Genomic DNA, 27,024 nt, shown 5'->3' on the forward strand with positions numbered 1-27,024 from the left:
AATATCATGGATGAATGCAGCTATCTAAATTATTAAAGAAAATATTCAAGGTTTATTGGTCGATATTAGATAGTGTAAAAACTACCTGAATATATATTTTCACTCTTTCAATATTTTTTTTACCCCGAACTCTATGCATGATTTTAGTGCACATTACGATTTTGTAAATATTTTTTTGTTGACCTCTACAAAGTTTTACACGAGATACATCCTTCAATCACAACACTAAGGATACTAAATCATCCACATGAATAATTATTGAAATCTTTAAATTTTCATAAAACTCTTTAATCATTATTCGTTTCCTTTCCAATTGTTACGAAAAGGATAATATTTTCTTTCCCCTGGCGGAAACTGAGGGAAATTGATCAACTCGATTAAAAACACCTTGAATCGATTATCTATTGTGCATTGCTTTTCTGTTATTGATTTTTGAAAATTGCGGCGACTTTATCTATGTGTCAGAAATAAGAGAAAATTGATGTTAATTGATTTATAAATAAAATGACAACCATGGCGAGCCCCACAGACATTTCTAAATAACGAATCAAAAGCCGGATGGCATCTGTTGGAATAATATTTGGGTCAGAAAAGCGCGTACGCTTCCATTGATCGGTTTTTGTTGGGTTTTATAAATTGACGTACATTCCTAATTTCAAAGCAAGGTAAGATTTTAAAAACCATTCGTTGCATTTCAAGTATCGAATTTTAATAAGAAGCTTTGTATGATAAAATGCCGCTCATATATTATGTAAATGTTTTAACCGTACATCATGCTGCAACAGCCGGTTTGAATATTAATTTGTGAAGAAAAACACAAATACTGAACAAAAACACAAGGGTTAATTTTATTTTCAATGGATGAATGCCCAAAAAGGATGGCAATAAGATAGCATAATTGAAAAACTGCATTATGTATCAAGCATAATTTTATCGATGTATTTTATGATAAACGATTTGACATTTGCAAATGTGATACTATGTATCTGTTTGATAGTTTAATTGCTAAAATTGTTATCACAATTATTTCTGATATGAACAAGCAAATAACATGTATGTGATTTTAAGGCGATACAATGAGAGTGTTGTGCATTACAAAGGTTCACTCTTGACAACATAAAATCCTTTCAACACTACTACTAATCTTATTTTAATATTGATGGATTTGGAATAGAGCAGCAAAATGTCGGCAGGTGGCGACATTGTATATTTTGTTATTGAAGAAGCACATCATGAACTATAATTTCTCAAACCGTAACAATTAATTGCAGAACTGGAGGCCAGTAACCTATATATACATTTACTTCAGGAAATTTTTTTTCTTCAAATCTGTCATTTATTTATAGTCATGTTTAAAAAGACCCAAAGTTATATATCACATAGAAAAAAGGCACAAATGCATTTCAGTGAAGGTCAATTTTAATATGATGTCTTAATAAGTGGGTAAAATAAATGTTCTCAATAATAAGTATAAAAATGAAAGCTATGACTTGCTACATCATTTACACAACATAGCCTTTTAAAATGGTTGTACCGCCACAAGTATTACGCTGTTATGATCAGTGCTGAATCATATTTACATTTTTTACGCAAAAAAGATGTCATTGAGGACTTATGATTTTGACATAATCGCTTAATTTTGTTTTCACCGCACATAAAGGAATTCAGATAACTACAAGCAATAACTGAGAGGTTCAAATGTAGATCGAAGCAGTTCGAATTTCTTTTACCATACTTCAGTAATGTATATTTAGATCATTGCGAAGATGAAGAATTGGAATCTCCATAGAATAATCGACAGAGTATAGAAAAACATCAATTGATTTGTATAGATGATACTTGTGTGTTCTGCTAGGAAGATACTTATCTATTGATAAACTTGTACTGATTCTGAATTGTTGTATATAGATACATTAAGACACACCCACCTATCAAAGTAATAACCATGATAACATACAAATAAAAAGAAGCCGAAATATAAATTAATTATAAATGTATTTATAGTATATTTTAAATAGAAAATTAAATACTATTAATGATGAACAGTCAAAGTTCTTCTTTCGTGCAAGTTTTAATCAAGTCTCAGAGTTCTTCCATTTATTATCCACTTTCTCTTGGTGAAAGATTTTATCTCTTCTTGATTATAGATAAGCATGTGAAATCGATACCAAAGACTAGTTTGAAATTACATATCCCAGCAGGACACTGATCGAACGCTATTTTTTTTCTAAGGAAAGTTCCATGTATTTCTTTGTTTGTATGCACACGTAGAATTTTGTGTTTAATGGCAAAACGAACCAAAACATATAATGCAATCAGTAGTAGATCTGCAGTGAGCCGACTGAATTGCCATGACCCCTGTTATGCTGAGGTTATGCTACATAGATTATGATGGAGTTTCTGAATTGTAATGAATTATTTATTAATTTACTGAACAAATTTTGCAAGGAGAAAAAAATGATGTTGATATATTATTGAAACATATTAATCACCACAAACTTATTAATTTCGAGATCTTGGTCATGAAAAGTGTGCAGAAACACCCACCCAGTCTGACGATACAAATAACGAAATAAAACTTTTTTGCATATATACGATACTTTATTTAGTATACACGATATATGTATCTTGGAAGACGTGCATCAGATATATTTTTTTAGATGTTTTCTTACATAGCAACCATCGCCTTAGAGTGCCTCATTGTATTGATAAAAACTCAATGAATTTAGATAGAATTTCATCCAAGAAAGTATTGGTAAATTCGTTTGGTATATGGAATGCCCTTTGTTTGATCGAATCAATCATCTGTGTTTTGATTGACGGAAATTATCATTAGGTGTTAGTTTAAATTGAAAAGACGTACATTGATCAGTAATGAGGAAAAAATTGATCGGTTGCTCTTTACTCTATACCATAATAAAGAGATTATAAAAAAAATACTGCAGTAGAGCAGGTAAAAAGCTACTTATTTGAACGAGGCTAGTGAGGTATACATTTTATTGGAGGAGAAAATTGATCGGTTGCTTATAATAAAGTGATTATATGAAAAATACTGCATCAGAAAAGGTAAAAAACGACTTACTTTCATAGGGCTAGTGAGGTATTCATTTTATCGGAGGAGAAAATTGATCCGATCATCGGTTGCTTTATACTTAATATTATAATATTTAGTGATTATATAAAAAGTACAGCAGCAGAGCAGATAGAAAGCGACTTATTTTCACGGGGCTAGTGAGGTATTAACTTTATCGGATGGTATTGATTATGAAATTATCATGGTTGACAGGTTTTCTTTCCACACCGGTTGTGCATACGGTAAACAGCAGATGTCCGATGTCGTAGGATGAATTCAAGGTTATGAGACATCGATTTAAACCAGTGTAAAAATAGGAATAGCAAGCACTCTCGAATAATTGGTGATTATCTATAAACCAAATATCCTAGACAATAGAATAACACGAATGTTATGGCCATCGGCGAAAAAGATTAACAGTTAATATATATGTATAGATTATCGATTATATGTTACAATAGCATATCCTATCAGCAGCAACATTGAAGATATTTTTTCAATTAGTCGAGAAGATATATACAGAAAAAAATATTGGCTGTCAATTGGCCTCTAGAAACACTTCAAACGGGCTATGTATCTGAAAGATATGAGGATAAAACACTCGTTAGCAACCTTGCTCAATTTATCGATATTTCACTGTAGATGATCATGACATTAGATAAATGTGGGTTTTATGTGCATACGGGGATACAATTGTGATTAAATTTCTGTATGATATCACACAAAGTTTAGGCCGCAGGGCATAGTAACTATAGTAATAAAACAGTAAATCTGTAAACGCCGATTGTAGCATTGCTTTATCTATCATATTACTTTTGTAATTTTTTTGTGCTATAGGAGAGAGGTAAAAAAAATTCATTTGAGAAAAGGATAAACACAACGAGATCCATCTAACCTAAACATATCAGAAAAATCTGTCGACCTGTTTTGGAGTTATTGCCCTTGGAATATATTTTCTTTTTTCATTTTTCTGGGTTTTTTTTATTTGCTGTTATCTTGAAAAGGTTTGAAACTTGGTTAATATTGTAAGATACAAAAAAGATATATAAAAGTAGAATGAGCAACTTAGCAAAAAAAAGGGCAGGAAAACAATTTGTGTTAAAAAAGTCCAGATGTCCAGATAAACTAATGAGTGATCTTACTTTCCATTATAGATCAATCGGTTTTCGTAAGCAGATAAATGTTTTTTTTTTACATACACACAGTGTTGCATTTAATTAATAAGACTTAAAGCGATTAACATTAACTGAGTTTACAAAGAGACTGCATACGTTAATTAAGTGCCCCCCCCCCCCCCCACACACACACACACAACACCTCAGTAGGAGTCCTTATAGTTCAAGAAAACTCTGCAAGGCAAACATGTAACAGTCCATTAGAATAATATAAATCAAGACAAACTGTTCGGAATCAAGAAATTGATACATCATTAAAGTGGGGTCATTTGAAAAAATCTATACTAATAAATTGTTACCTGATATGTTTTAGTATAGATAAATGTTGATAAATCTTACAGTTGTTTACATGCTGTTATATTAATTAATTTGACTAAAGACATTGTGATGTAACAATCGAGATGCATTATTATAACACAAGACTGCATCATTTCATATAGAAGATTAACTCTTTTTGTCATTTGTAGATCAGTTTGTATTTTTCTGGAGTACAAAAGATGTCTGGTTTCAGGGGATTCGAATTTGTTTTACTTGTTGTCTCTTTGATGATGTGTTATGTCAAATCACAAGGTAAGAATCATATTTAAGGCTGATATAGTATATAGAAAGAAAGTATACTGTTCCGTGACGACATATAGGTTTCGTCGTGTCTGCTGGGTAATCGTTCATGGTTAAAGTAGTGCCAAAAACTGTAAGTACGATAAATATACATACAAACTCACAGACATTTTAGCAACGGTTCACCTCGTACGATTTTGGCTGATCTAGTTAGGCCAATTGGTTTCAGAAATATTACCTCAGGGTTTTACAAATTTGGTTCCCCAAATACAGTTACGAACGTTTTTGATGACCGAAAAAAAAAAACATTATTGTGTTCTGGTATGCAACGACGGACGTGAAAGATGTTGCATCCTCTATCATATATCACTGGTGATTTGCAGATAATTGTCAGCTTTAGTGTATGTTTGTAATAAACACTGTCCATTCATATACACCTGCTTTTTCTTAATCTTTTTATCGTGTTTCTATCACGTGTTAACATACCCGTCGCTTTTTACAATTTCATTACAAAATAATCTCACAAAGCCACCAGCTTAAAAATGTATAGTGTCCTAGTAAACATCTTCATTCACTAAAGGCGTCAAGTGAAATACATTTATAAAATTAAAACAAACGAAAATTTAAACTTTGATGATTTTGCACTTTTATCTCTGCAAAACGATAGTAAGATTAGTTCCTATGCTTGTAATTTCACAAGATTGATGATTAATAAAAACGGAAGAAAGTGCAACAAAACATAACCTTTATTTGAAGAGGATAACCTCATTATCATACATATGTAGCTTATCTTGAGGGTCCACATCTCATGTATACATAATATATGCAATGTTCGATTAGAGTACAATATTTAAACTTATAAATGTATACTAGTCTAGTATTGATATTACCATTTAGAGTAAATGATCAGACAAAGTATTGAAAGGTATATCATGGTATATAGTTAAACAGAAATTACATTTATTTTTAAAAAATTAAAGGATTTGGAATATTTTACTTCTGATGCGGGCAAACTTTATATTTGTGCACCAGAGTTCATTAGTTTTTCTTCTATATTAAATTGGTCTTTTGCATTGACAAATGTAAAGATTTATTGGTAATGGAACGTAACTGATAATTTGAATAAAACCTTTAAGCCCCAGTCCCACTAGACCACGATCACACCACGCTCACCGCGATCTAAATTAAATTCAGATCGTGGTGAGGTCGCGGTATGAGCTGCATGAAAATGTTAATTTTCGTTGCTTTCACGATGCTACTACGTCCTCATTACGCTTCTACAACGATCCCGCTACGATTATAACACGTTCTCACCGCGATTATTCTGCGACCTTACTACGCTTATCAAGATCTTTCTACGCTCATCACGTTCTCACTACGACCTTACCACGAGTTATCCGATTGCAATACGATCTTACCACGCTTCTACTGCGATTATAGCACGTTCTTACCACGATTACACTACGTTCAAACCGCGATCTTACTACGCTCTCGGCAATAACGTCAACATCGTGTTCCATATCAATACAGTATCATTCCTTCAGTTCTATTTCTAATTAATACTTAGATTTCTCGAAAAAAATACAATCAAGCCACCAAAATCTACTAGAACAGGTGGGCGTGGTGTAAGGGTTGATGTAGAGGCAGATGGAGCTCTGATAGTAACGAATCTTGATCAAGTAGAGATGTCGGACCGACCAATCCGACCTAAATTACAACCTATTGCTGGTCCATAAAGCTGAAATGACGATATTTTAGTGAACGATAGCAGATATGAAACAGATGTGTCAATAGATATAGGAAGATGTGGTATGAGTTCCAATGAGACAACTCTCAATCCAAGTAACAATTTTTAAAAGTAACAATTATAGGCCAAGATACGGCCTTCGACATGTAGCCTTGGCTTACACCGAACAGCAAGATATAAAAGGCCCCAAAATTACTAGTGTAAAACCATTCAAACGGGAAAACCAACGGTCTAATCTATATGAAAACAAGAAGCATGGTTGAGCCGTTAGAGAAAATGGACAAGAAGTCCCAATTACATACAGACAAACAAAACCTGGAGAGAATTAGTATGAAATTCAAAACAGTGTAGCTGTGGCCATTGATTGACACATTAAAATCATTCATTGACTGGGACAATTTAGGTGAACGTTTGTATGTAACGACCAATGCTCACTATGTACTTTTTAAAGACACTTAAACTATGGGGTCACCAAAGGTTCTCAACACCTAAATAAAGTAATTCGAAAAATTAATCAGAAATAACACGATATTTTGATTTATATCAATTATATAAATCAAAACACAAAGGTTATTCCTGATTAATTTTTCGAATTATTTTATAATTAAAGGCGTTAAGAAACCTTTGTTGACCCCACAGTTTAAATGTCTATCGTAGGTACGTCATGAACAGTGGTTGTTACAGACAAACGTTCACGTAAATTGTCCCAGTCAATGGATGATTTTGATGGGTCAATCAGTGGCCACAGCTACACTGTTTTGAATTTCATACTAATATATTTTATGGGAAAATGACAATGAGAATAATGGTCGTAGTATGAACGTAGTCAGGTCGTGAGAAGAGCGTGATGAGGACGGCAAGGGCGTGCTAGAATCGTACTATGGTCGTGAACAGCGTGGTATAGTCGTAGTGGAAGCGTAGTTTGGTCGCGGTGAGAACGTGATGATCGTAGTGAAGTCGTAATAACGTCGCAATGAGATCGTGGCGCAGTTTCTCCGAATAGAATCACGCTTTCGCTACGCTCTCACTACGATGGTACAGCGACCTTTGCGATCTTACTACGATCGTAGTGCGCTCCCACTACGCTTCTACTACGACCTGATTTGGCCACGACCGCACCACGATTGTTTTGAACATGTTCAAAGTTGACCACGCTCATCACGATCTTGAAGACCTCACCACGACCGTGATACGACCTTACTGCGATCTACACGATCGTACTACGATCATCAAAATTTGCATTTTTTTCACAGATCGTAGTGCGGTCGTAGCCTAGTGGGACTGGGGTATTAATAAATAAAATGCCAATCAATCAAAAAATATTTCAATACCACACATTACCAGTTTGAGGTAAGGGTGAAGTTTGGTACCTATTGAAACGTTTTTGTTTACCCTCCTAAGTCAGGAACCTAAAGTACGGTGGTTGTTTTTTGTTGATGTGGTTCATAAGTGTTTCTCGTTTCCCCCTGTTTACACTAGTAATTTTTGGGGCCTTTTATATCTTGCTGTTTTGTGTTAGCCAAGGCTCGGTAATGAAGACCGTACTTCGACCTATAATAGTTTACTTTTACAAATTGTGACTTGGATTGGCACTTATACCACATCTGTTATATTTATAAGCTAACATGCTACTTATTATTTGTTTCAGCTACCCACAAGTTGGACAATTCCACAGATAATGAGTGTGGTAAGATGTTTACAATTCATCCGGATGAAGAGATCATCTTGACAACCTCAGGGAGAGCACCAAAAGGATTCTGTACGGCTGTAGTGTACGCTCTGGGAAAAGATGGCAAAAACTGCCATGGAATGTGTATGTCTGTCACTTCCCAGTTTATAGATCTTTGTGACGCAAAGGTCCAGTTTAAAGGCATGGATTTTGGACGCGAAGATGATCCATATCGGGTAAGCATCTGATGATAAATAAAAATTAAAAAAATATACAAACTTTACTTCGTTTTACAAGGACCATTGTTGTTTTTATAAACCATGGCATTTGTCATTACTTGATGTTATCAATATTCTATGTGCTACATGTTAAATACTCACTTATACTCTAGTAAGTTTATAATGAATGTGTGTCATATCTATAGTGATTAATTTCTTATTTAAGAAAAATGTGTTTTATTTTTTACTTGATTACTAATTGCATACAAATACCAATTCCAGGAGCTGAGTTGTTTCCATAAACTCCCAACGGAATGGTGCTTCCAAACTAACACCATGTCAGTCGAAATTGTGGAAACGCATTTCTATGCCTTTAATATGGACAAACTTAGCTACAATTTTAATGTGAAAGTTTCCCCAGTCTGTGATGATTCTCCCTTTGGAAAAGACATACAAGCCAGAGAAAGTAAGTAATCGAGATGGTATGGTAGGCTAGTTTTATATAATGTATTCAAATTTGACCAATTCAGTTTTAGTGTACAATGCTCATTTTCTACTAGCTGGGATTTAATCATACTTTTTGAAGGATTGAATGGTTGTTCCGATAGTATCAAGTTTGCAATATAATAAAACTATCTTTTTGACTATCTGTATTTCAAACTAATAGTAACAGCAAACTATGTTATATTGTTTTAGTAACTGATTTTTTCTTAAATAAACCAGTTATAGTTATTATACGTATAGTATGCATCACATGAAGGTAAAAATGACAACGAAAAGATTGATAAACGAAACAATCTTGCAATCTAACTTATTTCCGACTTTTATTAACACGTGACAGATGTCTTCCTTTTATATACTTGTTTGTTGCTTTGGTTTGGCTTGTGACCAACCTGTGAAGTGTAGTTTTGCTTAGTTTCATTAATGAAAATGTCAAGGGTTTACACAAGAGCAACATCTCAAAAATAAACAGCTGTCAGATGACTCGCAGTTTTTTAGGAAAAGATAGTAGCACTCTCTGTAATTTACATCTTTTATAAGCCTTTAGGGAGCTACCATTCGATTTTTATGGGGGGGGGGGGGGGGGGGGGCTAGGATGAAATTTGAAAAAAATAGGCAGGACAGGAGTTTTGAGTAAAAAAAAAAGGCAGGATGAGACACTTTGCAAAAAAAAAAAGGCAGGATGACAATTTAGGTAAAAAAAGTCAGGATAAACTAATAAAAAAAAAGGCAGGACCGAATAGAGTGAAAAATAAAAAGGCAGGACAGAGATTACAACTAAAAAAAATGCAGGACAAAATTTTTAGCTCCCTTATAGTCAGAGAACAAACAAATTCCATTTTCGACATTAAATCAACGTATACTAGTATAATTAGCAAGTTATTGGAGTAAATATCTTTGGCAATGCAACATGGAACATACAAATTGATTATAAAAGTTGATATGTTTCTAAACGGTAAGAACAAGCTGTATCGAGTGAATGTGAACAAGAAAGTTATTAATTTGATTAATATAGTACATTTAAATCCTTGTCCTTTGGTCCCTGGTGAAAAGTTGTTCTCCTTGACTATCGTACCAAATATCCTTATTTTAATATTCAATTTAATTTTTTAGATGCACGTAAGGCAAGTGAAGCAGATGCCAGAACCAGAGCAAGAATACATGGAATACTGGTTGGTGTATGTCTAGCTATTGTATTCCTGATTGTTCTCCTGATCACATGGTGTTACTACAAGAACAAACCATTAATCCGAAGAGATATACATAATTACCCAACTGCTCATGTCCGTAAAGGTATATAATAACATCATCACATTAAAAATATATAAGAGCTTTTTATTTTGGTATTAGTTTATAGCCTTCATTCACCTGTTCAAGCAAAATTAATTTCTTTAAATTTCAAGCTTTTTGAAGGTATTTAAATATTGAAAAAATAATGACCGAGTGGCTTTCAAATTAATCATATCTTCTAGGTAAATTTTATGTCAATATTTACACATCGATCATTTTAGGATACGACCAGTAGAACATAAATACCCGTGAACATTTGAGACACAGATAGTTAGTCGATTTTCACAGGCACTTGTCTCAGAATATTTTGCCCCTTATATAGATATAAGAAAATTGTGGTATGAGTACCAATGAGACAAATCTCCATCCAAGTCACAATTTATAAAAGTGTACCTTAAAATAGAGGGATCGTCCTGAATATGCATGAAATATTTGCCACTGGACGTTAAGCAACCAACAATCAATCAATAAAATAGAGGGATTATTTTTTTCTGAGACAAGTGCATATAGTCCATTTCGGTACAATAATTCAGGATTGTGTCTGTAAAATTCTTTGAAGAAATGACTTTTATGAAACACAATCGAGCGTTAAACAACTTTCTATACCTTTCACCACAACTTCCAACAATTTGCTACTGTTGTAATATAATTCAAATTTGATAATATTAATTATACGCAATTTATGTTTGTTGCAGGACCAACGTTTGCCGGTTTTAAAGCAAAAATGACATTTCATAAAGCACAAAGTCCAGACGAGGGTGCAAGTGAGACAAAACCAAAGAAGGAAAAGAAACGCAAACAATCCAAAGATGAAGCTTCATTGGAAAATGAAGAAGCAAAACCAAAGAAGAGAGGAGGTCTTAAGTTTCTGAATAAGCTCAGGTCTCATAGAGCTGAGGAAGTTCCATTGGTAGAAAAGAAAGATGTTGAAGATAATGCAGCAAGGGTCGCAGAAAAAATTGAGGACGAAATAAATGAAATACTAGATGAGAATGTAGATAAAAAATTAGAGAATGATAATAGAACTGAAGACAAGGATACGGAAAAAGACGATGAAAAAACGGGAGATGGAACTGAAGATACTAATAAACCAGATCAAGATGAAGCAATTGAATCTGGTGATAAAACAAGCAGTGAACCAGTTCCGTCTGTAACAGTGACAGCTGCTGGTGAAAATGACAGTAAAAATGACAGCAGCGATGACTCGTGACTAGCGGAAGTTCTAGAGAAAACTAAACAATTTTAATACTTGTAGAGGTGTTGTTTAGTATATAGCGCCTAGAATGAAATAGTATGCATACGAAAGAAATGAAAAGTATATACACATATGTTTTTTACGTACTCAAAGCATGTGAAATCTAAATGAAAACGAATAAGGTAGAAAATCAGCTCACATTCCCATGATACCATGAGCTGCACTGAAATTATATAATATTGTTAAAGTTGGTAAACAAAACTATTGGATCATAATTTCAGAAATGTATGGAAATAGTAATTTACCTATCTCTTTTGGAAATAAATGCACCAGTTTTTACCATAAAGTTCACACAAACTGTATATTTCTAAACATATTCCATAAAATATATATTTTTGTAGTAATATATGTTGTGCTATTAAACTGCATTGTTAGATGGTATGCCTTATATGTTGGTCATAGAAGTATATAGATATCTAGTCATTAATGTGTTCAAAATGTCATCGTATAATTCATGAACTCCAATACTTGTGAATTTTTAGTCTTTATAGGAAAGATATTAAAGGAACTGAAGTTTCTTAGATGTAAATCATTCTTGTACAGTTTCTTTTTGAAGCTACACTGCATACGATTTTCATGATAAATATATGTATATACATTTTTTTAATTAAAATTAATAGATGTAAAATTATTTCTACTTGGAATAAAATTTCTTTTTATTAAAGAGTGCAATTTCCTGTTATGATTTCCTTGCTCTTTAATTTGCATATCATACATATTGCGATAAGTAACGCACAACATCACGTTCAGTTTTCGATACAAAAACAAGTAGAGTGAAATCTGTGGATTTATCTAAAGTCAAAAAATAGACGATGCCAACTGCATACACTTAAAAAATAGAATAGCACGTACAACAACACTGTAAACTATAAAAGGCAAAAGCAGCCGATGAAAACTATTACTAGAGTTGATGAGCTCTCGTGGGATAAAAAAAAGTTCCTGCTCCACAATTAAATTCCTATGGCAAGCCGTTATCGTCAAAACTATGTTTAAACCCTTTTTTCGAAAAAAAAATACACACTGAGATTTAAAAACCTAAAATAACACTGAGAAATCGAAATTACACACTGAGATTTAAAAAAATACACTGGGAATTCAAAATTACACATTGAGATTTAAAAAAATACACTGAGAATTCAAAATTACACACTGAGATTTTAAAAAGACACACTGGGATGAAATAAATTGAAAAACACACACTGAGAATTGTTAATTACACACTGAGATTAATATGCAAATTACTAATGAATATTTATGAGATGAATAATTCAGCAGATTAATATCTTGATCTCAAGAACTCTTGTCATAATGAAATGCGATTCCTTCAACCAACATTCGTAATAAATTTCAAGACTTAATCCCGCTAACATGTTTAACCCAGCCACATTATTTATGTATGTGCCTGTCCCAAGTCAGGAACCTGTAATTCAGTGGTTGTCGTTTTTTTATGCGTTACATATTTGTTTTTCGTTAATTTTTTTTTACATAAATAAGGCCGTTAGTTTTCTCGTTTGAATTGTTTTACATTGTCTTATCGGGGCCTTTTATAGCTGACTTATAGTCTATGCAGTATGGGCTTTGCTCATTGTTGAAGGCTGTACGGTGACCTATAGTTGTTAATGTCTGTGTCATTTTGGTCTTTTGTGGATAGTTGTCTCATTGGCAATCATACCACATCTTCTTTTTTATATTAACATCGCTCATATTCATAAGTTTGTTGCCTATAATTCAGATCATACTACCAGTATATCGGGATTTTTGTTTACTTAAAAACGTTTAAGCATGGGTCCCTTTTCAAAAGTCTTCCAACTGTTACCCTGATTTCGCAAGGTAATCTTTTATATTTTTGTTACGTTTATATGCTATAATAAACACTTGAGTAAAACAGACATATATGTCTCTGAGTAAACATTTCACTGCATTCTTTGTTTTTTTGCAGATTGTTCCAATGTTTTCTTATAATTTTAATAAAGTTTTTCACCATTTGGTTATATTTTGTAATAAGAGTAAGTGGGTGTTTTTCTTGTTCTTGTATTTCTAAAGTTTTTTTTTATAAATAATTTGGAACCAAATCGAAGGACTAACGAGTTCTGTCCCCTAGTTGTTTTAAGCTTGTAATAGATTCAGATTAAATATGCTAATTAGATATGTGCGCATAAAAAGTGCGCACAAATCTCAGTGTGTAATTTTCAATTCTCAATGTGTAATGTCAAATTCTCAGTGTGTGTTTTCAGTTTATTTATTCTCAGTGTGTCTTTTTGAAATCTCAGTGTGTAATTTTCAATTCTCAGTGTGTAATTTTCAATTCTCAGTGTGTAATTTTCAATTCTCAGATTGTAATTTTCAATTCTCAGTGCGTGTTTTTCATTTTTGTAATCTCAGTGCGTCTTTACGAAATCTCAGTGTGTAATTTTTAATTCTCAGTGTGTAATTGTAATTCTCAGTGTGTAAATTTTTCGAAAAATGGTTTAAACATAGTTTTGACGAGAACGGCTTGCCATATTATACCATATAAGAATAAGAATAAGAATAAGAATATTTTATTTCCAATTAAAGGGCCCTATAAAGAGCTTTCATGACATTACATACAAGTACGTAAGATTAGACATAAATTAAATTAGAGACATATAATATAGGAAAACAACATTGTTTGATACTATTAAAAATGCTATAAAAGGCCAGGACAGAACCAGATAATACAATTTACATCTTTAAATTATACCATTTAAAATTATATACCACTCAAAATATGTATATTTGTGGCTAATTTGCATTTATTATTTTTGAACTTCTCCTTATCTCTAGATTTTGAGATAAATACTTTCCTAAACATTTATACACATTTAAATTTTCTTGTGTAAATAGCCATAAAAACTTTGAAAAATTGTCTAAAGATTGAAAATTATTACAATTTAGAGAAATTTCAGTAAAAAACTCATTTCTGTTATCAATATATAGTGGACATTCAGTTACAAAGTGTATCTCATCTTCAACTTTATTTAAAGTACAATATAAACATTTTCTCAGTGTCCTATTCACATAAAGTTTAGCATATCTATCAGTCTTAATCCTTAATGGATGAGAGCTTATTCTAATTTTACAGATTGATTGTCTTAATCTAAAATCTTTTAGATCCATATATTTTTCAAAACAAAATAGAGTTTTAAAGGAAAAATAGGTAGTAAGTTTACCTTGATCTGATTGTAAAACTTTATTTCTATTTTCCTTCCAGAAATGGAGATCTAGCTTATCTTTGATAAATTTTGTGAAAGAGTAGATACTGGTTTTTAAATTACATGTTTGTATGCCCAGCTTTTTAAAAATACAGTCTATACTTGAAAACCATGTATTCTGTAACAAGCAAACTGGGCTGGATTAATTGTGAAAATCAAAACACAAGTACCCCAATAATATTGCAGGAAAGTGCACATTAACATGACATATATTAACATCATTTGAAAATTTAAATACACAAAAATATAAATGATTACCAAATACTCTAAATGCAGTGAAACAACTCCGAGCTTAATATTTAGGGAACATTGGATAATTTGTTTTTGCCACTGTGTTTTCAGTTTATTTTCGACTTGACAGTTTGAGTGTCACTTTGGTATTTTCGCCTCTTTTAATTTCCTGCAACCTGCCTGCTTTCTTTGTTCATATGTTTTTTGCTTTTTTTTTTAAATACTAAGTAATACAAATAGGCCGGACATACGAAATAAAAAAAAACAAACATAAGTAAAATTTGTTTAATCTGCTCACCGATATCACCTATACTGGCAATAATAAAATGGTTGCTTATCTCCTGGTACATACATTCTTTTATTCGTGTACCATAGGCTAGTAGTGTGGACATATAAGAGAATAATCTAGACATCATAGAGATCTCTGTTGTCCCCACTGTAAATAACGTGGGGTATGGATAAGCTGATATGAAGCACTTTTTAAAGTTTTTACATAGTCAATTATTCTATGTTTTTTGTTAAAGTGTTATATTTGGCAATTTAATAATCTGACTGTATCCTGAACTTATTTTCATAGTATAATTAAAGTGACATGACTGCATGGTGTGGCAGAAGGTTCCAATTCTGGATAGTGCGTGAAAAGAAGGATTGTTTGTACACTTCTGTTTTGGTGTAGCTCTACTTGTCTGTTTGAACGTCTGGTTTGGTTGTCACTTTCTACTAAAGTACTGTCGGTTTCTGGTATGGGAATCATGATATTGATGGCCTTGTACGTGATCAATAGGCGATGGTCTATAGTGATTCCAAGTTAAGAAGTTGAATCATGTTTGTGACACGTTCAGGGCTTTTGTCTCTGTAGTTATTACAGTCATAACGGGCTCTCCCTTTGTACTTTGTCGAGTCTGTTTAGTCATTAACTTTGTATGGGTCTCATTGAGCAGAAGCGTACTCCGCTGTTGGTCGGACCATGGATCTCTGTTGTCAAAGTTCTCGGACTGTTCGGTTAAAATCTCTAAAATTTTGGCGCAAGAATACTCGTTTTGAGGCTTTGGCTGCAGTCTCTATGTGCTTTTTCTGACTCTGTAAAATCAAACCAAAGAAAGATAACAGTATTCAAATAAGGCGACAAAAAGAATGTGGACGACTGTTCCAATTTAAGGCACAAAACATACCAACTGTGTCCAAGAGTCTTTTCACAACGAGGACTGTATTATATATTGTTCCAATCAATATAACATACTGTGTTAAATCCAGGATATGTTTTAATACTTAGAATGTTCATTTCTTGGAAAGATAAACTGTATTTTAATTAAACCTTTTTATTCGCACGACGTACGTTTAGTGCTTTTTAAGGTTTGAATAAGAAACTTAATTTAACACTTGTTTGATTATATTATATAGTAAATTATCTATCAATATAATTAATTTTAAACAAAAAATCTTAAAATTCAAGTTATTCTCAGGATCAAAACGCATGTAAATTACAGGTTAATTCGCGTAAACGTAAAACTATTTCGTGAAAAAAAATGCCTGTCAATCGTATAATAAAAAAATAGACATCATTGTTACAATACTGATTCAGGTTAGGTTGTAGGTTGGCGCCTGTTAAGACTGTTAAACCCGCTTCGTTTAGTGTGTATTTTAATTTAGACGCCATCTAATTAATTATCGAGTTGACCTCTAAAGTAAAGTAATCCGATGGCCATATAAGCTAAGTAAACATAAATATAGATATGAAAAGATTAACCAACTCGTGCTGTTGAATTATTCTAGGTCTATTTGATTTCATATTATAGTGGAAATAGTGTTTTCGTCGTTTTTATCTGTATAAGAATGATGTTTTGTGGATCGAATCAGTCAATCAAATGTTTTACCTTTGTTTCACTTTCAATGTTGACATTCTTTTCCTTTAAAAAAAACTTTACACATACAATTCACGTGTTATCCATCTCAAGCTAAGGAGTTAAATTGAAGTTCACATGAAAACGGATTCAATGAGGTCGAATTATTCACTTGCAAGTGAATTATTCATAATCGATGTTTATTGGCTTATTTTGACAACATTTAACCATACTGGCGGCTCAAGCCGAATTATTATTTCACTATTTGTATTTCATTAATGATAGAGCAAAAAAATATATTAGATTTTTCATAGATTTCGTAGCTAGTGCCTCTTTAAGCTGGATGTTCGGACGGTTGTCATGTTTTGGGATTTTTGTCAGATTCTCAATATCCTATGGTTTTATCCATTTGAATGCCTTAAAAAATTTGCCCATTGACCCCCTATTTTTCTTTTTATGGATCTTTTACATGTATTATTATAAGCCATCTGTAAAAGTCTTATAAAATCTTAGTTATTTGAGAATTGAATGCTTCTTTTTGTAACTTCATTGGGGTGAAAAAGCGTTGACCGAAGCATTTTGTATGAAGCGCTTAAGCGCTAAGCGCTTCATTCTAAAAATGTGCGCACGGTCAACGCTTTTACAACCCTATGAAGTTACGGCAAAAAAGAAGCATTCAATGCTTATAATTACGTTTTTTAAGCAAGAGCATAAAAACACGAATTTTATCAAGTTTTATTTCATTTACCTGTGCACTTTATTGTGGGGCCTCGTGTCATCATGAATGATAAATTTTATTGTGTAATGAAACTGCTTAAAGAATAACGCGAGCTTGCAGAGTAGCCAATCAGAATCTCGTATTATAGTGAAAACACATCTAATGTAAAAAAAAAATAATACTTTTTGAGAACTTTCAATTGTCAATGATAATGCTATAAAAAATAAAGAGAGAATATTTTCCCCGCCAAAATTTCAATGGCTAATATCTCGAAAAACAAGCACATTGACTTATATATATGTTTTGCTTTTTTGGTTGCTTAAGTAACCCCATATCAATATATTCTAGTGTATTGAGAAGCTTGTTATTTTTTCTGGAATATTATTTCTATAGGAATAATTATTACAGTATATGTTCCTAATGGAATAAAAGGTATAGAATATGAGTGACAATGTTTATAACAAAGTTTCCATTGGAACTTCTGTTAGGCGGAACAAATATAAGTTTACAAAATAACCACTGCCATATAATAAATTTGGTAAATGATTTGATGGTACTTTGGGAGTAATAAGTGAGCGATAATATTAAAGCAGATCAAGTCAGTGGCGGATCCAGGGAGGGGTTCCGGGGGTTGGAACTCCCCTTTTTTTGGCCGATCAATGCTAGGATGAAAAATTTTGTCCTGCATTTTTTTTTAGTTGTAATCTCTGTCCTGTCTTTTTATTTTTCACTCTATTCGGTCCTGCTTTTTTTTTTTTTTTTTTTTTAGTTTATCTGCCTTTTTTTTTTTTGGCAAGTGTCTCATCCTGCCTTTTTTTTTTTTACTCAAAACTCCTGTCCTGTCTATTTTTTTCAAATTTCATCCTAGACCCCCCCATAAAAATCAAATGGTAGCTCCCTAATTATAGATCAAAGTACGGCCTTCAGTAAGTAAATCGAAGGAATACGGGTCATTTTTAGCCATATTACTGCGAGTATACACCTTATCGCTATTTGTCCGCCATTGCTGGAAATCACACAGGTTCCCGTAAAATTTTGACGTCATAAAACAAAATGTCTGACGCCACAATGGAAAAGTGATTGTCGTTGACGTCAAAAGTTCAAGCGGACGGGTCAGCCGGGAATAGCGATAAGGTGTATTACTGCGAGAAAAAAATCTCTAAGGTGCATCAATCGGCGGTCCCTAGTTAAGCCTAAGGCTAAAAGGAAAAACACAAACACAATCTTTACATTAATAAAGATTTTATCTAATCTTTATTAAAATCCCACAAGAGAAGAGACATATATGATTACATGTGGACACGAAACTAAGACTCGAAAAGGTGTTTCTTACTTTTAAATATTCCCGCCAAATGCACAATTATTTTTATGGTAAAAATCCGAAAACCGATAGAATGGCTTTTCCTATTACTTTCGTATTCAAAAAAAAAAATAAAGCATGAACGAAAAAGATTGCGGGAAATTTGTTATTTAGGTAGCATAAACATGATAAATAAGAGACAGTTTTCAGTGAAACAAGCAGGAAAATTATATATAGACAAACTAAATGTTGTACTGTCGACTTATTCACATGCTGTACATACTTGTAATCTTTGAAATGCTTACTTTCTCTGTTACTGTAACATAACTAAAAGTTGTTGTGAAATTCACTTTACCAGTATTTTAAATTGACCATACTTTTACATTCATATTAAGATATATGTTGAAGCTAGGACCGAGTATTTTAACTGACACCTGATAACAAGTAAAAAAAAATGTTGACATTCAATGATAATGGTAAAAAGATTGGGAAAACCCCTCAATGTAACTTATGTGTAACAGGGAGAGCATTTCGGAAAATTTCGAACGGGATGGTGAACCTATATACAGAAGACACGCTCATTCCACCAGACATTATCCTGGAACTTAAACATCAACGGTTTCCAATTACCAACTTGCAGAACCATGAGGAAAGAATTGTTCTATCCAAGAATAATAAGGGACTAGACTACCACTTACCACCTCCAGTGCAGGTAGTCTTGAAAGTTTCAAGACTCACCTACATGAGACGATTAGACCACCGTCATGGGTGTTTTTAACCTCACTGTATACACATGTAGAATGTACATTTGTATAGCACAAAAAATGTTAACATAATTTTATCTAAAATATTTACATGTGTATCCAAAAAGTGACAAAATAACACAGGCACTTGTTTCTGTCAATAAGTCGTTTACTATCCATACCCGTACAAAAGTTTTTTAGTAAACCCCATATTGACAGAAATAAGTGCCAGTGCAAATTAATCAGTTTTGTTGATGGTGGCCGCAAAATGGTAGAAGTCGAAGTAGAAGCATGATTCTTCATACAAAATCATCTTTGTCTTCTCCAGGACTTGAAGCCCAGGACCACTGTGTTACAAGGCAGTGTGTATACTGACTAAGCTTAACAAATACTACTGTTGTAATCAGAAGTTTAGACAAACATAGAAAAGACCCATTTGATTTTAATGTTTTGTCATGTTTAAAGTAATACTAATTTTTTGTTTAGTTCACTACAGATTTCTTCTTGCTATACATTTCATTTTTATCATGAAATCTATAGACAACATTAGAATTGGATGCATTTCTCTCAAGAGGTTTTGTTTAAGTGAACATCATTTGTGTGCTTAGGGGAACTGTCACTTTTCTTCCCATGTTGAGTGAGTGGTTTAAAAAATATGATTCTACCAACAAAGGGATATTTGATGTTTGTTGTTTATACATCTATATGTATGTCATGGGAAGCACTGCTACAATATATAACATATGTTGTTTTTATTTTTGCAGGTTAGAAATATACATTGTGTTGTAGAACAGAGATATGGCTGCCCTAGATTCATTGACTAAATTTAATGGTTTTTTGGATGAATGGATTACAAATGAATATCGTAACAGACTTGACAACAATGAAATCATTAACATGCTTACAAAGTAAGGAATACCTAATATATGTTGAGTAGATATACAATAAAACAGAGAAACGCTCTTAAGAGTTTTTGAATATACCGCTTTTCTCAACTACTAATCAGATTGACTTACATTTTGTACTGTGTATCTAACAGTTGTGTACTTAGATGAAAAAGGTTATGATCAGGTCTTGAAGCAAAGATTCAAGTTCATTGTATTATATCATACCAGTTTCATTTTTTTGTTGAGATACATTGCACCTGCATGAATTATACTAAAATACAATTTAAGTGTAACTTTTAATGATACAATCAATTTCAACTGATAATTGAAAGAAATACATGTATATATCAAACTGTTAAAACTAACACGTAATCACACTTTATTCAATAAGCCTATTTATTACAGGTTATCAGATATTATTGAAAGAGAAACAGAAGAATTTTACAAGATGGACCCAGATCCTTTTGATGATAGACATCCAGGTATATTTTCTCCTATGGATTCTATTTAACTTTATGATCTGTAGGGGGTCAGGAGGAAACCGTATAATGAATTTATCACACACAGGACTATTTCTCCAGCATTTTGTAGAAAAAATGGTTTCCGGATAATAACTTTAGTATAAGCATATAGAAAATGTCAACACAAGGTTTGTAACCACTAAAGGAAGGTTTGAATTGATTTTTGGGGTAATGGTGACTAAATGGTCCCAACTGTTTAGGAATTAGGGACCAAAAAAGGGGCCCAAATAAGCATTTTTGTAGTTTCAAGACAATAACTTGTGTTAAATCTCTCTGAAATTATACCACAAGTTTCCATACTACAAAGGGATGGTTAAGATTGACTTTGGGGGTTTATGGCTTAACCTTTTAGCCCCAAAAACCGCCTGTAGGGGTGATGGCGACAACCATTCTTTGATGGCCCATATGACCCTCAATACTTTTTTTGAAGTGCCCAAGCTGAACTGTCATGATAACAGGGACTTCAACCAAGCAGTTCATGATTCATAAACTCTTCTCAGATGTCTGTTTATGAAAATATGGCACTTTGAAAACCGTTTAAGAGTTCAAAATCAGATAAACGTGAAAAGTAGCAAAAATCAGGTGGGGATGGGCAACTTTTGATGTCCACTACGCAACTGGAAGTGACTGTAGGTATAAATAATTTTCATAAATGCATGCATAGGTGGTACAGGAACACAAAGAGGTAAAAAATTGCCAACAGGAGTCTTTCTGTAAAATCTAGGTCACTGTTTTGTCAAAGTGTTGAGGAAGGTAATCCAAATCAATTTTAAAGAACAATATTTGATTACCTCCCTTACACTGCTTGTAAATTATGTATTAAGAAATGATGACTGTCTTGAATTGATTAGCTGTCAATTTATTTTTAGCAGTTCCTATTTATTAATATTAATTTTAGCCATGACTATATATGTCATTTTATATTTTAAAACTTATATGATGTATTTAAATGGGAAATTGTGGTTGCAAATTCCATTAGAAATTTGAATTGAGATACTGGCCATACAGTTATTCTGTGTCCAAAGTTAAATTACAATCCATATTCAGACCTGTATCAAGTGTGAATATTGTGTCCATTTTCAGGGTTGGACATCTGCAGTCGTATTCAGCTGTGCTCAGCTAAGCAATTTATTTTAATCTGGCTAAATTATTATTTTCGAAACCTTCATACATACATGTACTTTGTGCAATACAAATTCCATTTTGAAAATTAACAGAAATTCAGTATGACCACTTAATAAAGAAATATTGGTTGGTATTGAGTCTTCCTGAAAATAGTCTGTCAGGGGCGTAGCTAGGTATTCAGTCAAGTGTAGGCACCAATCGGCAGGGAGTCTAGGCCCCCAGCAGGTCCAGGGCATGGCCCTGGTAGGGGATTCAGGGGGGCGAAACCCCCCGACTGAAAACTGTTTTCAGCGTTTTAGCTGCAAAATTTTATGTACAAAAATATTAAATTTACTGGTTATTTAATCATGATAATTATAATACATGTATACATGATGAAAAGTTCGAAGAATTATGAATAATGTACCATAACACCTGACTGATGAATTAAATAACGCAGTACAATTTGTGATATAAAAAAATATTTACAATATGCATTGCCCAGCGTAAATCAGCGTATCCCTTTGATTAAGCAGTTTTGGTATTATCATATCCTATTCCGTTCTGATTGATATATACGTTTAACTAAATTAATAGTACGTACATATTGACGATCCTTCATAAAAAAATAGGTACGTAAACACTACTATATAATAGAACTATCCTTTTTGGCTAGACATCAACCATCACTCTTTTTTGAATCTTAAACCTTCACCCTAGCCACACAAACATGTATACAGACATAGTCGATGCCTAACAAAATTCAAGAAATTCGTATTTCTTTATATCCTCAGACTGTAAAATCCCTACCTGCTTAGGAATTTTGAATAATTGTGGCCATTGCACGCAGATTTGAAAGTACTCAAAATTACTGGAAGCCATTTGATTGATTGATTTTTTTACATCCAGTGTCAAATATTTATGCAAGTTCAGGACCGTTGAAAAAAATTGACAAAATTACAATAAATACAACTTGGAGCTAGGTCCTGTGATAGGTGTCGTCCAGGACGAAGGTCTGGAAATTTAAAAATGCCATGCATTGGAAAATGAGGGATTATTGGATAGGAGCAGGAATTTTGCCTTTCAGTAGACCAACTACGAACTCCTCAAAGAGTTGCATTCTCTCTACAACTAGGCATCGGATTTAATGTCCCCATTCTGAACAGACGTGACTGTGTATTTATACATCCTGCACAGCCAAACGGAAGACCAAAATTGGCAAGTCGGGTGAAGACAAAGTGGAATGATAGTTGAAAACTAACAACAACTAATTATAAAACTCATGTGTCTAGGTTGAGGTTCATTCAAGTTTTTGTTGATAGTCTAGAAGTGAATTGATCTAAACCAAATTAAGTTCTAGTTTATAGTTTCTATCTAAGGTAAAATCGTAAAAACATTCAATTCTATCCAATATTCCATTCACTAAGGACGTGAGACTAGTGTACACATGACATTCGGTAATTAAAGAGTTTTGACAACTTCATCTACAGATCACGTTGTTTATTATTTTTTTAATGAAAAAAAAATTATTTGTGAAAAATTATGTGTAGGCACGTGCCTAAAGTGACTAACGGCAGCTACGCCCCTGTCTGTGTCTATTAAGATAGCATGGACCTATAGCAGATTCCTTGATATTTTCTTTCAATTGTAGGAAGATCTAATCCAACCTGTACTCTAGGCCATTTAATGAAAGCACTTTTCAAGAATGATAATTTCATGAACAAGGTATGACTTAACTTAATGTTAATATTAGTGTGTTGACTATGTTGACTATATACCAACATGGATAATAATGTAAAATAGTTTAAAGAAATCTAGTTAAAAATGTCAGTTTAACAGTTTAAAATATTTAACTGTTGGAGAAGTCTGTTTTCACAAGTCTCATTTAATATGTGATGGCTTTTATTGTGGTTATTCAAGCTGATTTTTGTTTTTGTTTATATGAAACTTCATAGAAATTATTCTTTGATCCTATTTTACAGCTGGTTAACTCTTACTTACTTGGCGGTCATCATAACTTAGAACTTCAGACAGCTGCCTGTCGTCTGCTTTTAGATGTGCTACCTGGATTAGAAGTAGGAATAGTCTTTGTAGAGACAGTAAGTTTATTCATACATAAGTTGTGTGATTGTTTTTCCCTAATTCTTATCTCATTTATACTCCCTTCACTGGATGATTTTTTTTATAAATCTATGTGTACTTGTTTTGGTTTATATTAATTCTCCTTTGGATTAGTCAGACTTGAATTATGACGTCAAGTTTTTCTTACAATCCTCTGAAATTTGCTATGGTGACACAAAAAAAAATATGGCATTGCATAATCAAGTCACAGAAAAAAAAAATATTTTGAAGATCATTGGAAAAGAAAAATTTTGTTTGTCTACATATTCCTGCACCAAATCTAGTGCAATACGACATTTCTCCAAAAATTTAACGAGTATTATCCCTGATACAGTGGTAGAATCTATATTTACCTGAGTTCTCACTCATTTAAATATTGATACAATCTTCGAATTGCAATATTTGAAGTTTTTTATTAACTTTACCCCAAGTCTTGAAACTTTGTTATTTTAAGATTATATTATTTTTATTAGTTGTTAATTGTTATTAAAAATGAGCAGATAATTAATTAAACATTAATTAAAAAGGAAAAGGAAATTTAGCTGAAATTAATTTCCATACTATTTATAATATATAAAGACTAAATTTGTATCTCATTGTCCATAGGAAGGAATAATACGTCCTTTACTGGCGTGGGCAGAGAAAGCAGAAGAGCCCCTGAGATCATATGCCACAGGTCTGCTAGCAGGGGCTATGGAAGTACAGGATGTGGCTGTAGACTATAAAGATGAAAATCACCACCTGGTAAAATTTATTTTGATAAAAAAAGTCTTAAAATTCAAACTTGTGCTAACAGGGTTCTCGCTAAGGATTTTTGAAGGAGAGTCCAGGGACTCATCATTTTTAGCCATGATGAGTCCAACAGCAAGAAGAAAATATCTTATTGCAATATAATGTAATATTTTAGTCTCCATTTCCTAACAGAGCAATGAAATGACATTAAATTCAGATCACTTTTAAACTATTGCTATAAAATGATGATATTTGTGTTTAACTGTGTTCAGTTTAAACAAAATATTTCAATCTTGATGCATCTGTGAACTCACCCGTTTTGAAAATGGTGAGTCCAGACAGATTTTGATGAGTCCAGGACTCATGGACTCGCCTTAGTGAGAACCCTGTGCTAATGTTCATGTTTGACAAAGGTCAGACAACTCTTAACCCATTAAAATCCTAGTAAATGATAACAGCACTATTTTGCTTTCAAAGTTGTATTATTTGGATTATCTGTTAAATCTTTGGTTTTCCCACTCTTTCAACACATTTGTTTACAATTTACATGATTTTTGTCTTAACTTGAGTCAAAAAGGGAGACATAGGTTTGGTGTTTCCGGCATTTGTGTCAAAAGTGTGTTAGTATGTGATAAGGTTAGTTTATAGGAAAAAACTAGTGGTAGGTCATGATATTTTGTATGCAGTTGTATGTAGATTGGCACATCTCATTTCCATGGAGATTATTTGGCCCATCCCCACAGTCATGGTATATTGACTTTAAATATTTTGTATAACTTACATGTTAAGCAGTAACATCTGCATTTTACTATCAAAATATCATTGAGGCAAGACATATCTCTGTTATTTTTTTAAAATCCAGTAAATGACAAACACATCTGTTACACATACTATTTAAACCTTGCCAGAGTTTTGGCAAATTATAAATAAGTTTTTTCTGCAGTCTAGGGTATTTATGTTGCACCCTTATATTTTTTTTTCTATTGATAGAGGAGTTCAATGAACTTTATCTTTTCTCTTAATTTAAAAAAGTTGAAAATTGCTTTAGAAATCTGATTCATCCACCTACCTATTTTATTTTTTTATTCTAATAATTTAAAAAATATATATTTTTGAGAAAATCATAATAAATGTTGAATTTTAATAAAGTATGAATTCTTATATTTTACAGGTATTAGTACTTTTAAAACGTTTACATGAATTGAAATCACAGATGGAAAAGGAGAACCAAGAAAAGATGAAACAAATAGAAAGACCATTTGGACAGTTTTCTGGTAAATCTCGTGGATCAGCTTCTCCTGGTAGATCAGGACTGGTACCCACAAGTAGCAGTGAACAATTCTCTGCTAGAGTCAATAGTGTCCAGATATCACCAAATAAAAGTACAGATAATGGTGTGGAAGGGGACAGTTCATTACCATCACCAACCAAAAGGAATATAGGCAGCAATTCACCAAGGTCACAGCAAATTTATGACCTTGGTAAGTAAACATTATTTTATTTAACAACAGAAAGATTGTTGTTTTATGAAGAAGTTTTATCTAAAGTTAAGGTGACTTTAGATTCATATCTCTATCGGCATTACAGTTCTTAAGACAACCTTTCTTTTTTACCTTTTATTTTTTACTTTTTAACTCTTTTATTTTTGATAAACATTTTGAGACTTTTCTCATATTTTGTTTTTAAAAAAAATCGATGGATGAAAAGTGGTGCGTATTATACACCACTGCATATTTTACATGGCTTAATACAGTAATATTAAAATTCTTATAAGTTTACAAATTATCTACTTGTATTGTAGATACAGAGATAAGTGGTAGCAGTTGGACTAATCAACAGCCATATGTCATAGGAACATATTCCATGAGCCCATTAACACTATCAATGAAACAGAGGCTTATTTTACAGTATCTCACACCACTAGCTGAATATCAAGAGGTAAGTCACTTGTCATTTCATTTACACAATAGAATAGAAAATTTTGGAATGGGAGTAGATTATCTAACTTTGTGAAATTAAGATACAAGTTTACTAGTAAACACAAATAAACATATTGATCAGTCGAACAATTATCCGAGTAACAGTTTAAGCAAAACTGTATGATTTG

General features: G+C 32.6%; 2 protein-coding genes across 2 annotated transcripts in view; both read left to right on the top strand.

The window, feature by feature from the left end:
* The first annotated feature begins 483 nt into the window (after positions 1 to 483).
* LOC139496034 (uncharacterized) lies at positions 484 to 12,153 on the top strand. Its single transcript, XM_071284467.1, has 6 exons — positions 484 to 665; positions 4,716 to 4,818; positions 8,202 to 8,458; positions 8,723 to 8,906; positions 10,055 to 10,234; positions 10,927 to 12,153. Exons 2-6 carry the CDS (start codon positions 4,746 to 4,748, stop codon positions 11,439 to 11,441), a joined length of 1,209 nt encoding a protein of 402 aa, XP_071140568.1. The 5' UTR covers positions 484 to 665; positions 4,716 to 4,745; the 3' UTR covers positions 11,442 to 12,153.
* A 6,743-nt stretch (positions 12,154 to 18,896) lies between these two features.
* LOC139516047 (DDB1- and CUL4-associated factor 1-like) overlaps positions 18,897 to 27,024 on the top strand; it is a 51,350-nt gene continuing 43,222 nt past the window's right edge. The window contains exons 1-8 of the mRNA XM_071305859.1: positions 18,897 to 18,983; positions 20,317 to 20,460; positions 20,845 to 20,921; positions 23,716 to 23,789; positions 24,047 to 24,163; positions 24,792 to 24,929; positions 26,089 to 26,398; positions 26,719 to 26,855. Coding sequence (XP_071161960.1) covers positions 20,351 to 20,460; positions 20,845 to 20,921; positions 23,716 to 23,789; positions 24,047 to 24,163; positions 24,792 to 24,929; positions 26,089 to 26,398; positions 26,719 to 26,855 — 963 coding nt within the window. The 5' untranslated portion in view covers positions 18,897 to 18,983; positions 20,317 to 20,350. The remainder of the gene's footprint in view (positions 18,984 to 20,316; positions 20,461 to 20,844; positions 20,922 to 23,715; positions 23,790 to 24,046; positions 24,164 to 24,791; positions 24,930 to 26,088; positions 26,399 to 26,718; positions 26,856 to 27,024) is intronic.

This window comes from Mytilus edulis, chromosome 1 (genome assembly GCF_963676685.1).
Source record: "Mytilus edulis chromosome 1, xbMytEdul2.2, whole genome shotgun sequence".
In the NCBI taxonomy this organism is placed as follows: domain Eukaryota; kingdom Metazoa; phylum Mollusca; class Bivalvia; order Mytilida; family Mytilidae; genus Mytilus; species Mytilus edulis.